The sequence below is a fragment of the Augochlora pura genome, chromosome 2 (assembly GCF_028453695.1).
Source record: "Augochlora pura isolate Apur16 chromosome 2, APUR_v2.2.1, whole genome shotgun sequence".
In the NCBI taxonomy this organism is placed as follows: Eukaryota; Metazoa; Arthropoda; class Insecta; order Hymenoptera; family Halictidae; genus Augochlora; species Augochlora pura.
Window position 1 is genome coordinate 26,291,760 of NC_135773.1, and position 13,417 is coordinate 26,305,176.

Here is a 13,417-nt window from a genome sequence, read left to right on the forward strand (position 1 = left end):
CTCATACTTTGGGACTCGCGTTAAAAGCATCGTCGCTTAGGAATTGGTTTAGAGCATCCTTTCGGTGAAGACTCTGAAAAAAGTGACGCGGACCAGTCGCAGATGACTCGGTGAACCAATTCCAACTGCAATTCCAGGGGAGACCGCAAGCTTGCGTCGAGGGTGTCAGGGTGTCGCGCGCTCGGCGCTTGAGTAGGCCTAAATGAAGAGCGATCGTCGCGGGGACAGCTGATTGATACCGATTTCGTGTAACGGCGCGCGTGACTGTGGGATCGCGCTAGTGGATAGTGGTGTCTAGTGTGTGTGTGTGCGCGCACGCGCGTTCTACAGCTCGCAGGCTAATCGCGGCGGGAACGCGCGGGGGTAGGGCCGGCCGAGCAAGATGGAACTCTTCCTGATTCTCGTCTGTCTGATTGCACCGCCCACCCTCTCGCTCTCGATCAAGAGCAAGCTCAATCCGCGGATCGTTCAGACCCGGTACGGCGAGGTGCAGGGGGTCGTACGGTCCTTCGAGAGCGCCAAGTTCCTCAAGCCAATCGACGTCTATCTCGGGATACCGTACGCCACGCCGCCGATCGGCAGCAACAGATTTTCGCCGACCGGGGCGCCCAGTCCGTGGAAAGGAGTCAGGTGAGCCCGAGATTGCCTTCTCTTCTTGCGTGTACCGGCTCGAACAAAAGCGACGGTCGCCGGCTCCTGCGAGAGAATTTACGTCGCTCGACAAAACCCGACTTACCGAGAACGCGACATCGTTCTCGGCCGTGAAGATTGTCAAAACACTTCGCGAGCAAAGCTTTTTGAAGCACAAGTTAACCACTTAACTGCGTCGATACATTTAGAAGATGAATTCTGTTTCATTGTAGAATCGATGTTCTCTTCACTTTTGCAACACCGTGTACATTCGAGACCCTGCGTGGGATCATCAACCTTCGCCGCGAAGGTTGAGCGTGACGTGCGAGGTAGTATAGGAAAACAGGTTGCTTATGATACCGTGCGGTTAGAGAAAATAGATTTGACGCTCGTGCTGATGAAAATGGATGATATAAATAGATATAAGGTGCGATACCGAACACGGTTTCGCCATCAATCAAGAAGGAAGAAATATCCTTCCTCGGTTCAGAAAACGGTCGAGGTTTCTGTCCGACAACGAGAACCCCGATACTAACGAGAACGATCAACGAGGTGACAAGTGACCCCGCGGCTCGTACAATGGAATTTTACAAGCGGTTTGATTTCCATGGAATGTATTGTGCCCGCGGGCACATCCTTAATACGCGAATTCTTAAACGTATTCCGCCGGCATATTTCCGGCAAAGTTATGTCAAGCTGCACCATTGAAATTCGTTCAAGTATTCAGCCAGTATGCCCTTTCATATCCTACTACCCTGTCATTCTGCGTTGCTCTTCGGAATAGAAATGCGTCTGAATACGTCTGACTTTCGCTGAACATAGGGAAATCATTACGAAACAGTTTCCCGTATCGCGCGCCATCGGCTACATCGGCTACATCGGCTACATCGGCTACAGGAAAACCGGGCGGGGAAAACGTAACCGATGTATTCATGATTATCATACCGTTAAAACGTCTCAGACAATCGCGCGCACGACTGCCCCATATTGTATTTGAAACCATTTCACGTTTACGCTGAAAACTGCGGGATTTCCGTTCTTCAAAGAATTCTGCACTGATTCACGTGAACGGTGTAAGAATATGCGTGGAACGCTAAGTGGAAAAACGACGCGGAAATTAATTAATTAATTAGATTTTTAAAACTCTGAAAAGTAAATTGGGAAATTGTCCATTGCTCTCACCGTACCCAAAATATTAAACAAAGCGATCCACTGTGCGCAAAATACTGAATTGACAATTTTATTGCCGCGGATGTTGTTTCAGCATAGAATTTAGTACGAGCCGCCGTCTAAACATCAATACGCGTAACCTGCTTACACTGGCCCAACCCCTTCATATTTATTCCGAACAGCAAAATCTAGCAGTAAACTAGCAACGGTGAAATGTATACGTACCCAAATCTCTCGGTAGTGGCCATCCGTTCACCTATTATGATTTCGCCGGTAAAACGCGCGCGTATTTGCCTAAACAAGTAGAACATACACGCGCAACGGTCGGCCCAGTAGAATATATCTGTATTCGTTTCGTGCAAGCAAACAACGGTTGGTCAGCAGCCAAACAAGTGAAAGAAAATTGCAGCTAGTCGCTCTCCAGTTTCTGGATCGGCGTGTTACTCGTTAGGCCGCACCGTAGAAGTAGAAAGCGCCGATTCGCGGCGGGACGAGTGGAGTGGATTCTGGATTCGGTTCGTATTCAGGCGAGCCGAATCCCCCTATCCATCTAATTGTAAAACCCGGACGAATAGTGGGATGGAATTCCCGGTAATCATTCCTTCGTTGCGGTTTTCCCGAAATCGTGGGGGCCGCGCCGTTCCATTTATCCGCGTCGCCACGCATGAACGGGCTCAAGCGAATCCGCTCTTTACAGATTATCGGACTCGGTCGGTCCGGTTTGCCCCCAAAAGCTGCCCGACATCTCGAATGAGCAAGAAGCACTGGAGCGTATGCCGAAAGGCCGGCTGGAGTACTTGAAGAGACTGCTGCCGCATCTACGGAACCAAAGCGAGGACTGCCTCTACTTGAACATCTACGCGCCCGCCATGGGTGAGTAATTCTTCCGTTTATCCGCTTACACCTCGAACATTTCCGTGGACAAGCATTATCGCGTCTCGCCTCGGCCGCTGAAAGGCAGGCCAGACTAAATACACCTTTCAAAGTGCCTGCCGTTTCGGGCGGAAACCACCGTGCGAGCTAGCATACGATACTACTACTTCGAGGGCCTTTTTGTCTCACACGTATATCGACTCGTGCTACTTGATTAACGCGTTGACTACTGTCACGACACTTTCAACGATTCCGGTCCCAGAAGCCAATTTAATTTAATCATATTATATTATTAAAAACGTTAATTATAGTACATATTAATCAACAAATAGCTTAATGTTACGAGATAATGCACTTTGTACAATTATATGTTTTGTTAATGTATTAATAAATTTTCTAATGAAATAAAAGTTGCAAAATTTTCTAAATTCTTGAACGCCCCATAATGAAATGATAGGCTACATTACCGAAAAACCATAAGTAAAAGAAGCTCCTAAAACGCGTCGAAAGATTGCTGAAACTCTTATAGCTAAGCCAGTATATTATCTTTTTTGGTGACACAAATCAAAATGTCCGCCACACGGACACTTGAGCGAAAACGAGTTTTCTCTGGCGAAAAAGCAGCAAACGCGAAAACGTCCCGCTCAATTCTCAGGTCAGAATGCCATTACTAATGTCCCGGGTCGTCGCTGGTAATTAATGGCGACCCTCGAGATCGTGTCGTTCCGTCATTTTATTAATTGGCGCTAGCTAACGAAGGTTATACCCGTTTGCTTTCGTTGCCCGCGTAAATTGTTCCTGATGACGGGGCTGTCCTGATGGAAAGATGAATCGACGTTATTAGAGTCGGCCGCATATCAGTCGATCGTCGGGGAAGAATTTATTTTATGACGTAACTGGAAACTTGTTGGTCAAGTCTGTTCCACGTTGAATAATGAATAATTGTTGACGTTGATTTAACGTTCACGCCGCGTGTCGCCGCTTGAATTTTCGCGGAAATGTGATCTCTCGTTTACGATACAGTTTTCTGCAAATCGCGGAAACTCTGCGCCCCTCTTCCATTTTATTTCTATCACTGTTCAATTTGCAACCGAGTTGGTTCATGAATAGAGCTATGACATCCGTTAAGCGTGCAATAATCATTCAAGATTGTTCAAGTTTGCACTTGATAAATTGCCGACTCGAAAATCCAAGTTCCGTCTCCGTCTGCTGCAGATAAAATATGCGACATCGCTTACAAATGGGCGTACAGTATTCTGCACGCAGTAAAAGAGACGTAGGTAATCGAGTATGCCGGAGCGAACTTTTAAATGTTTAAGTGGCGGAATATCGACCACAGAGAATTCCAAATGAAAAGTGTGCGAGCTTAATGAGCCCGACACAAAAGCGATCCGATATATTTTCTATAGCAGATTGAAAGTTCCGTGCTGAAAGAGTTCCCGAAGTGCCACTCAAACACCGCATTCTTTCCGTTTGAACGCCTCCTTTAATATTTCATTAGGTTCATCCAACTAATTATGCGTCTGTACATTGGAAATGCCAGGTTGGAACGAAGAGGAGCGTCGAACGCATCGCTCATTATTCCGGTGCGGCGCCCCGTCTCGCCTTTAACGTTCCCAGAGATTCTCCTCGATCGCGCGAGAAAGAGTCGAAACGCGCTCGAAGCGGCTCGCTGTCGCGGTGAAAGTCACTTCAGAACCGCCTTCTTCGTTTCTCCTGGTATCGCAATCGACGTTTCAGCCGACGAGGCCGGAAGCCGGAAGCTTGGAATTCGCTTAACTCGCGAGCTTCTCCTTCCGTGAACTTTGCATCGAGCCGACAACGAGAGACAGACAGGATCAGCAACGGAGGGAGAGAGAGGCAGAGTAGAAGAGAGATAGGCGGAAAAGAGTAAAAGAGAGAAAGAGAGTGAGAGAGAGAGAGAGAGAGAGGGGTGAGAGGACTTTGCAATCACACGGCCTCCTGCACTCACAATTCCTCGAAGCGCCGCGCGAACCAGCCAACGGAGAAGGTGGCAAGTTGCAGCCCCCCCTGGTCTCGAACTAATAATCGAATCCGTAAGTTCCGAGAATTCGTTTCAACTCTGGAATACTCGGCCGCGAACCGTGAACCTGTCCGCCGTCGGCGGCCCTGCCGAACAAGAAGAACGGCCCGTGAAATGATTTGTTTGTTCGGTCGGTCCCGAAAGATAAAGTGGCTTCCGCTGTTCCCTCGAGAGCGTTCCTTTGTATCGTCCATACGACGGAGTCGGTCTTAATGCTCGCCGATGATCAAGTGCCTGCGAGAACGTCTTTTATTCGGACGGCCTTTTGCGTGCCGCAAGTATTGCAGACATTTCAGAGACTCTTTCAGAGAGAGAGAGAGAGGTTGACGGGACGAAAAAGCTACTGTTACGACGGACTGGCATGGTCAAATCGCCGTGATGCGACACTGCCCTGAAGTGGACAACCCCATAGGAAATAGTTGAAGATAGAGGTTGTCAGGGAATCATTGTCATAGTCATCGGTGTACATTTGTAAATAGCGTTGTTTGGAAATAAAATGCCGCGTGAGCGTAGCGAAGTTCCGCGGCGATACGAACGCGATCGATAGCGTAAGCAACACCGCGACAGAAATTGATTGCAAAGTTGTCCGCGAGCGTTTTCACGACACGGGTAACGGCGGCATCGAGGAAACGACGTTTGCAAATTGCCCCCGTTATGTTCCGTTCATGTAGTCCGCGAGTTTCGCACAGGCGCTGTTATGAAGTTATCCGTTTAAGCGGGGGCCGACAAGTGCGCCGTCTCGTTACAAAAGGGAAACTGCAAAGGAGCCTCATCTAAGTGCCATCCCCGGCGACGAGGACAAAAGTCGAGAGTCCTTTCGACGGTCCTTCTAAACAGTCGTCAACGGAAGTTCATACGCGCGGTCCGCGTTATTAAATGCGATTTCCGTATGCCTCGCTCGCTCGTGGAGACAAGCGTTGTTAGCGATCGATCCGCGCTGCCCGTTCCGAACGGAAACACCGAAGTCTTTCATTGATCCGGCAAGCTCGCAGGGGCAACATCCTGGAACTTCGTAATCGAGCTTCTTTGGAATATCCTGGACACGCTCCGCTCCTCAATTTTTAACATTTCAAGTTTCGTGTTTCATACTGAAATTTCAATAGAGACGCGCACCGTTATTGTCATTAGCGTAGGGTTGTACTCGTTCTATAGTTAATTTTCTCCTTTCATAGCAAAAATGAAAGATCGCGGTTTTAATTATGTTAAATAAGGGACGTTCAACTGAAATATGATCATTATCTGTTTTTCTACTAGATATCAAGCGACGGGTGGTGGTATTTAATGGAGAAGCCTCAGGGGCTGGCGCTATTTCGATATTTTTAGTTTCGTATTTCTCACTGAAATTTCAATGGGATGAATGAACTGCTAATATAGGAAAAATAGGTGGAAAAGTATCTTTTGTAACAATGGATTCCCCATTGTATTTTCAAGGATATTTCTAATGTAGTCATTATCCGGTTCTCCGATATGTTCAAACTAAATGAATTCAGAACCAATTTATCATATAGTAATATAAATGCATGAATTCATGAGAAAATAGCATATTTAATTGGGGAGAGGTTCGATCGTCACCAAACATTGTGCAAATATTGTAGTAATTGATAATATCAAAGTATTACAAATTACCTAATAATACCTAATCATTCTGAAATTCTCTCATAAAGATAGACAGTGTATTATTTTCCATTTGGTAATAAACCAGAAGCATTTCTCATTTTATTAGTGGCCTTGTTGAAATTCTTAACCCTTTCATTATAACAACGTAAATTCTCAGTAATGGCTCTCCTATTAGGAAAATTATTAAGCACGAATAAATATTAATTGCCACAGCACGAAAGGAGCGATAGTGCAAGGGATAAAAATAATTTTTTAACCATCGCGATCCCGACACACATTTTTCGCAGTCAGGACCTCAATTTGTATCGTCGCGCTATTCCCATAGCGACGTCTAAATGTTTCCGCACTTTCGCGTGTAGATTAACTATCGCGAACGTAGAAGAGCCGGCCTCTGCGTCATTTGCTCCGTAAAACCGCCCTCGCGTTAGTGCCACTTTGAATACGCGAACGAGACGCGTATTATGGTCGACCGTGATAAGACGCGGGCGTGGGTGGACCCGGCCAGAGAGCCGCAGAGATGAAATTCTAAGACAGAGGCGGTAGTATAGACAGTGAAGAGCGGGGCCATCAAACGCGAGAGAAACGAAGGAAATTCTCTGAATATTTCACGGTGCCCGGCTCCTCAGACGGGCACTCGAATTCGGGCTGGGGCTCTCTCGGTTCTTTCTCATTTTTCTTCGGGCTACGACCTATATTCGACGCCAGATAAAGGCAGGGAACGAGAGAAAGGGTTTCGCGCGTTCCGGACGAACCGTTTGTCCGATTACACTCAATACTTAATCGTTCTCGGGCTGCACTTGACCTATCTTGGCAACTTTTATTAACGATCGCGGCGCCCCCAATTAACGGCGAGGGAAAATGTTATTCTGACAAAAAATCGGAGGAAATTCTTTCCTCGTCGGACGCTGAGTGGTTGCTGAATGTGAGAAGAACAAAAGTGACGAGATAAGAGCGTTGAGCAGAGAGATGACAATTGCTTGAATTATTGTCTGGATGAATTAGGACCGTAAATTATGCAGCGCTTTCTAAAAATATTGCGAACCCTGAAACAACTGAAGTCTGAAGTAATTTATAATATCTTAATTTACAACGTACATATATATAAAATACCTACTACTGTCTCCAATGCATCGATTGAGATAGCAATTATCGCAATTCATATTACAAACGTTTTATCTCCTTGACAATTTCTTTTATAACCGTTTCTTTATAGCTGTTCAAATTGTCAGTTGTTTGTATTAGATCCAATGAAAGAGTCAACGTTGATATTGAAGATGTGGATGTAAAAATGAATGTGTAAGGACTTCATTGGATCTTCAATTGTTTCTATCAACATATTATTTTTGAATAGACTGGACAACCGCAAGCTGTGATGTCAATAAATGTATTTGCTTGAAAATTACTTATCGCTTCAAGTTTCCGATCAACGATCCGTTGAACCCGATAGAGCTGGGCCTTAGAATGACAGAACCTGTGAAATAGTCTCGAATAAGCAGTTTGCTGCCGCCAATACTACGGAGAACGTACTTCTATTACAGAGTTCCGTCCGATTACACGATCACCAACAATCCGAGGACGTTTGCGATGTCCTAAGACCGTCGAGGGGCAAACACGCGTAGCCTATCGACATCTCGCTAAACACGTGTAATGCTTCACCAGTACCTTCCCGGCTCTAACTGGCATCAAACCGTGGTTGGATAATCCAATGTGTCACTACTAGCAACCGTAGATAGTGTCTCTCCTTGGTTGCCAAGCAACGATTCAAGTCTGCGCGGACTGCCAAGACCGCTACTCGATGCTTGGATCATCTGCATACGCGTCCACCGTTGCTTCGCCTCCTCTCTGTACACTTGATAAAGAACTTTGTTTTTCTCCTTCGCTCTATCTTCGCTTCGCGAGCAGAACATGCAAATACAATGCACACGCGCAAACACAATTATTTGCATACCGACATTGGCCCGTTCTGCCCCCCGTTCCCAAAGCTTCCTCACACAGGAGACATTCGAAATTTATAAATTTTACCGTTCCTCGCTGTTTCTTGCGATTCCGCGTATTCCCTGGAAACTTCTCCGTATCTTCTCGCCGTTTTACCATTTTCTCGTGTTCACGCGCTCGCTGCCCCAACGCGACCAACGAATCTTCATGGAACTCGTACTTTCATCTTTTACGTTTGTTTTACCTGTTCTCAGAATTCACACGACGACTTACATGTTCTCCTTTAGCCTTCTATTATTTGTATTTTATACCTGGTCATTTAAGTTTAGGATTAGGCAAATGTTTAGTTGGTTACGTTAGAAACTGTTAGAGCCGCGATAACGTTGTAAATGGTGTAAATAACAAATCGTGTAATGTAAGTAACAATTTAGGAGAATTTACTATAAAAGTTGATAAAGTTGGTCTCGTTAGTCGATTAAAAAAACAATGATCTTCCGCAAGTTTGATTTTATTTTAAATCAGCCGCCACCCTTTTTTCCGAAAAGTGCAACTAAATGCACACAGCGCATTCCGGCCAAATATTGAAGCACCGAATGGCTCCTGGTATCCTCGATCCTCTTTCACATTCAGGAACCTACAAATTTCGTGTTATTTACCGAGCGAGAGGGTCGTGACTATTTTTCGAAGACGCCGGGGCAGGCCCGTGGCCGCGACAGGACGAACACATCCAAGGGGCTGTTCTGCATTCTGGCCGTTTGCCGAGGCACACCGGGTACCGGTAGCAGGTAGTCACGCTCGCGCGCCGACTTGCAGAATAGCGTGTTCTGGTTTCCTCTTCCGGCTTACATTTATGTCTGGATGTTTCATTGTCGAAAACGCGAATGTGCGCGCGCGCGCGCGCGCCACGGTACAACACGGCATAGGCGAAAACGTTTGACCCGGTTGCCGAGAGCGGCTGCCGTTATGCGGAATGCGTGTTTAGGATTAAAGAGGCCGAATAAGAAGCTAAGAGCACGCTCTTTGCCGCTTAATCTTCGATACCTTGTAAAATGTTCCAGTTGGACGTTCGGTTCGATGGTAGATCATTTTTCAATCAATATTCTAGCGACACGAAGCTGTTTAATATGTAGTATGTATGGACAGCGATTTTTAGTTCAAGATGAAGGCTCTGGCCTCGTGATTTTCGTTGGCGAGGAAAAGGAGAAAGGTTGTGATTCAAATGAACAATTAACAATCTTTACATCTTTTCAATTTCGAGGGGACTCCTGAAGCTGGACTTTCCACCGTCTTTAGGTGCCTTTCACCTCATACTGCGACGTACTGATTAAACACTTAAGGGGTTAAACAGCCCCGACATGCGTCAGAAATCGGTTCTTCCTTTTGGGCGAACGGAGCCGTAAGATGAATGCCGCCGCCGCCGCCGCCCCCCTCCCTACCCCGAACAATTTATGTCTCCACGTACGCGAACAATTCCACGTTCCCCTTTCCCCCGGACTTCAACCCCCCCCCCCTCTCTTGTTCCACCCTTTCCGTCGGGTGTCGCGTCTCGCAAGAAAATGTCCTAGCATTCCTGTCGCCTTTGCTGTTCAATTTCCGGCTCGGGAGAGGCTGCAAGAAAAACGAAGGCCCGACCGTCGGGGTGAGTGAGGGTGCACGGGGGCATAGGGGAGCGAAGTTCGCGACGCGGGGAAAAAGTAAAATTTCCTATTTCGTGGGGAAAATGCAATGATGTGCTATTATTGAAACCGTTCCTCTTCAGCATGCGCTCGGCGCGCTGCGTGAGAGAAATAAAAACGCCGACGGAGAACACGTGCGTGTATGCATGTGTGTGTGTGCGAGTGTGTGCGAGTGTGCCTGGATAGGAGGGGAGGAGCATCGGGATGTTCAAGAGAGGGATGGTGCGCGAGGGTGAGTACTCGCCACGGGAGGAAAACATATTGCGCGTACATGCCGCGAGATCTTCGGCGACACGCTCTTACCTCCACCCTCTTCCGTTACCTTATTTATCGGCGCCAACCCCTTCCTGGCTCGATCATCCCCTCCCTCTCTGTACACGCCGGTCGCGACGACGTTGACGCGTCGCCGATTCGAATCCGTCTGCGCGACCGTCGCTTAGATACGGCACGATATTAATCGTTAAAAGCGATCCTGTGTTCGGCCGGCTATATTTCTCCCCCGGATTTGATTCATTTTTGTTTTCCCGTTCCCCTCGCCGAAGAGCACAATCCGCTCGCCTGTTCCCGGTCGAACGTCAAAACGTCCTTCCGTTAAAACGGCCTCCGTCAAAGATAGCCCCGCGAAATCCTGTCTGTCAGATGTTGCCTCGTTAGCCACCGGAAACGTCGTTTTAATTAATCACGCTGCGAGGAAAAAGCGTCGGCGCGCACACCGCACCCCCCCCCCCCCTGCCGCGGCGATTCTTAATGAGAAAAAAAGGGCACCGAGCGGCGGTGAGGGCGCGCGATGGTAGAGAGAGAGACATCAAAGGCCTCCAGCTGGCGGCGGATGAACGGCTGGCTCGCACTCGGAATACGAATTATGTTTCACAAAGGAGAACTGTTCTTATCTCTCCTCCCTCCTTACTCTTATCGTCGCCTCGCCCTCCACCCCATCGGCCCCGTCGCCGCTTATTATGGAACGGTCTGTACGGCGCGCGACTCGAATGACGTAACGATATAACGCATCCTCGAATTTTGCACGACGAGACGTAATTTCGAAAGTTTCATAACGCTCGCGGAGTTAATGTTTGGCGAATCAGTCGTCGGACTTTGTTTAATGAGTCGGCTAGCTGTCTGGGCTCTGTGATTTAGGTTTATTTACGCGGGAGGATGGAAGAATAATATTTGATTCGTGTTTGTCCGCGGAACTCGCGATCGTTGTGTACCGCGTTCCGTTATCACTGAAACTTCGGATTGGTGTGTGTGTTTTGTATATTGGCAGGATCGCTGATTACTGAAAATTGTTCGCCATTACGTTCTATATGTGGGTTCTCGTTGTTTGATTTCTATGTATCGCCACGCCAATCATGATCATGGACCTGCTATAATATATTTGATATTAATGTACTCTGTTGGCACTGTATGTGTTCGATAAAATGTAAACGTGAGTACGTTCTTGCAATTTTGATACTTTTTCATACAGAATGAAGGCTTTAAAAGGAAAGTGCAAATATGTTGGAACTTCAAAGTAATATTCAAAAGCGGGAACGAACAACGGCATGGATTTAGTGTGGGACCGAAACTGTAATATTAAAAAGTAACCATTGACCATGCTAACTTATTTCAATATGTATCTCGGTGATGTGAAAATCACTAAAATACTAAAATACAAATGTAAATATATAACAACGCAACCGAAAGTATCAATCATAAATTAAAAACATAAAATGCAGCTAAACACTGAGTCATTACTTGCTAAATTGAATATCGTCGCCTATTATACTTTTCAAAAGAACTATAATTAAATATTGAATATCCATTTCTATATAATTGGTATTAATCTCGTATAAAATTACAGACGTAGAAGAAAAATTGTTCAATCTAAAGATATACTTGCACCAGCTGAAATTATATCTGTATCATGCAAGAGCTGACATCTACGACGCGAGAGTAACATCTACGATGCAACGAAACGCGCGAGTTGGATGTTTCATTAAATTTGTTATCGGAGCCACCGGAAATCTCCAGAGGACTGTAGACACAGATCCTGCGAAATATGAGCTTTGATCTTCTGCTTTTGATAAAAACTGCATAACTCGGAATCGATGGCTGATCCAAAGCACACTTAACGCGAGACTTGTTTTGCGCGCAGCACTTTAAAACTTTATCGAAAGTAGCATAGTGTATTCGTAGTGTAACGTTGCAGCGTCGAGCACGTGGTGAATTACCTGAAACTGGGAAATTCGACCGGTTGACAGTTTATACGACCAAGCTGGGTATACAGAGATATCGTGGGGCAAAGTTAGAAATTATCGTGACGGATTGGCCAGCAGGTAAAACAAACAGATGCTCGATGGAGCCAGTTGTTTTCGCGCAAGCAGCGAGCCGATACACGTCTGTGACAAATACCGTGGATTAAATGTACCCAAATATTTTCGTGCAAATTGTGCCGAGGCTGTGTCTATCGGCGATGTGAAATTAATCGGACAAAGGCGTTTTGAAATTAATTTTCTGCCGAGCGAAAGCACGGATTGCCACGGCACGGCGGCTTTAACGGCCTGAACGAAGTTGAACGACGCTTTTGTCGGAATTGAAACTTTCAATTCCATCTAGTAAGGCACCAGAATAACGCGGTTCGTATAGCCCCGCTATGCCATTGTATTATAATTCAGTCTGCGAATCTTTATGCCTCCATGGCGCGTCTAAATTATCTTTAACTTGGAAACTGTAAATTTAATGGATATTAAATACAGATAGATAGATCTATCGGTGAGAGAAGAGCATATATAGATTTTCAATGTATTAACCTCAAAGCTATTATTATTAAGCTACATCTAATTCGAAAATTTCATCATTTCTTTTATTAAATAATAATAACATGAATATTATAAAGATTGGATGTAATCGAATGATTGTGTGAGAACCCATATATGCGATCACAGTCGATGAAATCTCGTCCTGTTTAAGATGCCAGATGTGAAAGTTGCCATGCTTGAAAAGAAAGAATGTTTTAATCTCAAAAAAATCGCTACGAAGGTACGTCCGCGTCATAAACCCACTCGCCTTAGAATTCCGAACAAGAACCAATCTCAGCAAGTTGGAGAAGCTCGTCGTTTCCCTAAAGATCCAAATAAGTTTCTGAATTAGAATTCCCAAAGATCGCCGCCGCGATCGGCAGACGAAACGGTGGCAGCCGATGGGGATCGTTCAACTCGTTACACGTTGTACCGATTAAAAAACGATTCCCCGGATGACTTACCGCCGCGCCAAATTGAATCGCTAATCTAAGTTGGAGAACTTTCCTACGGTAGCCGGAAAGACGCCGATGAATTACGACCGGGCGGAATAGATGTCATCGACCTTTATGCGATGGCTCTCGATTACCGAAAACCGAACTTCCTCGGAATTGTCCCAAGTCTCGCGCGCCCGGCTCTCGACGGCGAGCTTGCCCCCCCCCCCCCCCCCCCCCCCCCCCCCCCCCCCCCCCCCC

At 46.4% G+C, this 13,417-nt stretch overlaps 1 protein-coding gene across 1 annotated transcript in view; it reads left to right on the forward strand.

The window, feature by feature from the left end:
- Positions 1 to 382: 382 nt before the first annotated feature.
- Positions 383 to 13,417, forward strand: part of Nlg-4 (neuroligin 4) — a 401,976-nt gene continuing 388,941 nt past the window's right edge. The window contains exons 1-2 of the mRNA XM_078187796.1: positions 383 to 630; positions 2,498 to 2,673. Of these exons, the coding sequence (XP_078043922.1) occupies positions 383 to 630; positions 2,498 to 2,673 (424 nt within the window). The remainder of the gene's footprint in view (positions 631 to 2,497; positions 2,674 to 13,417) is intronic.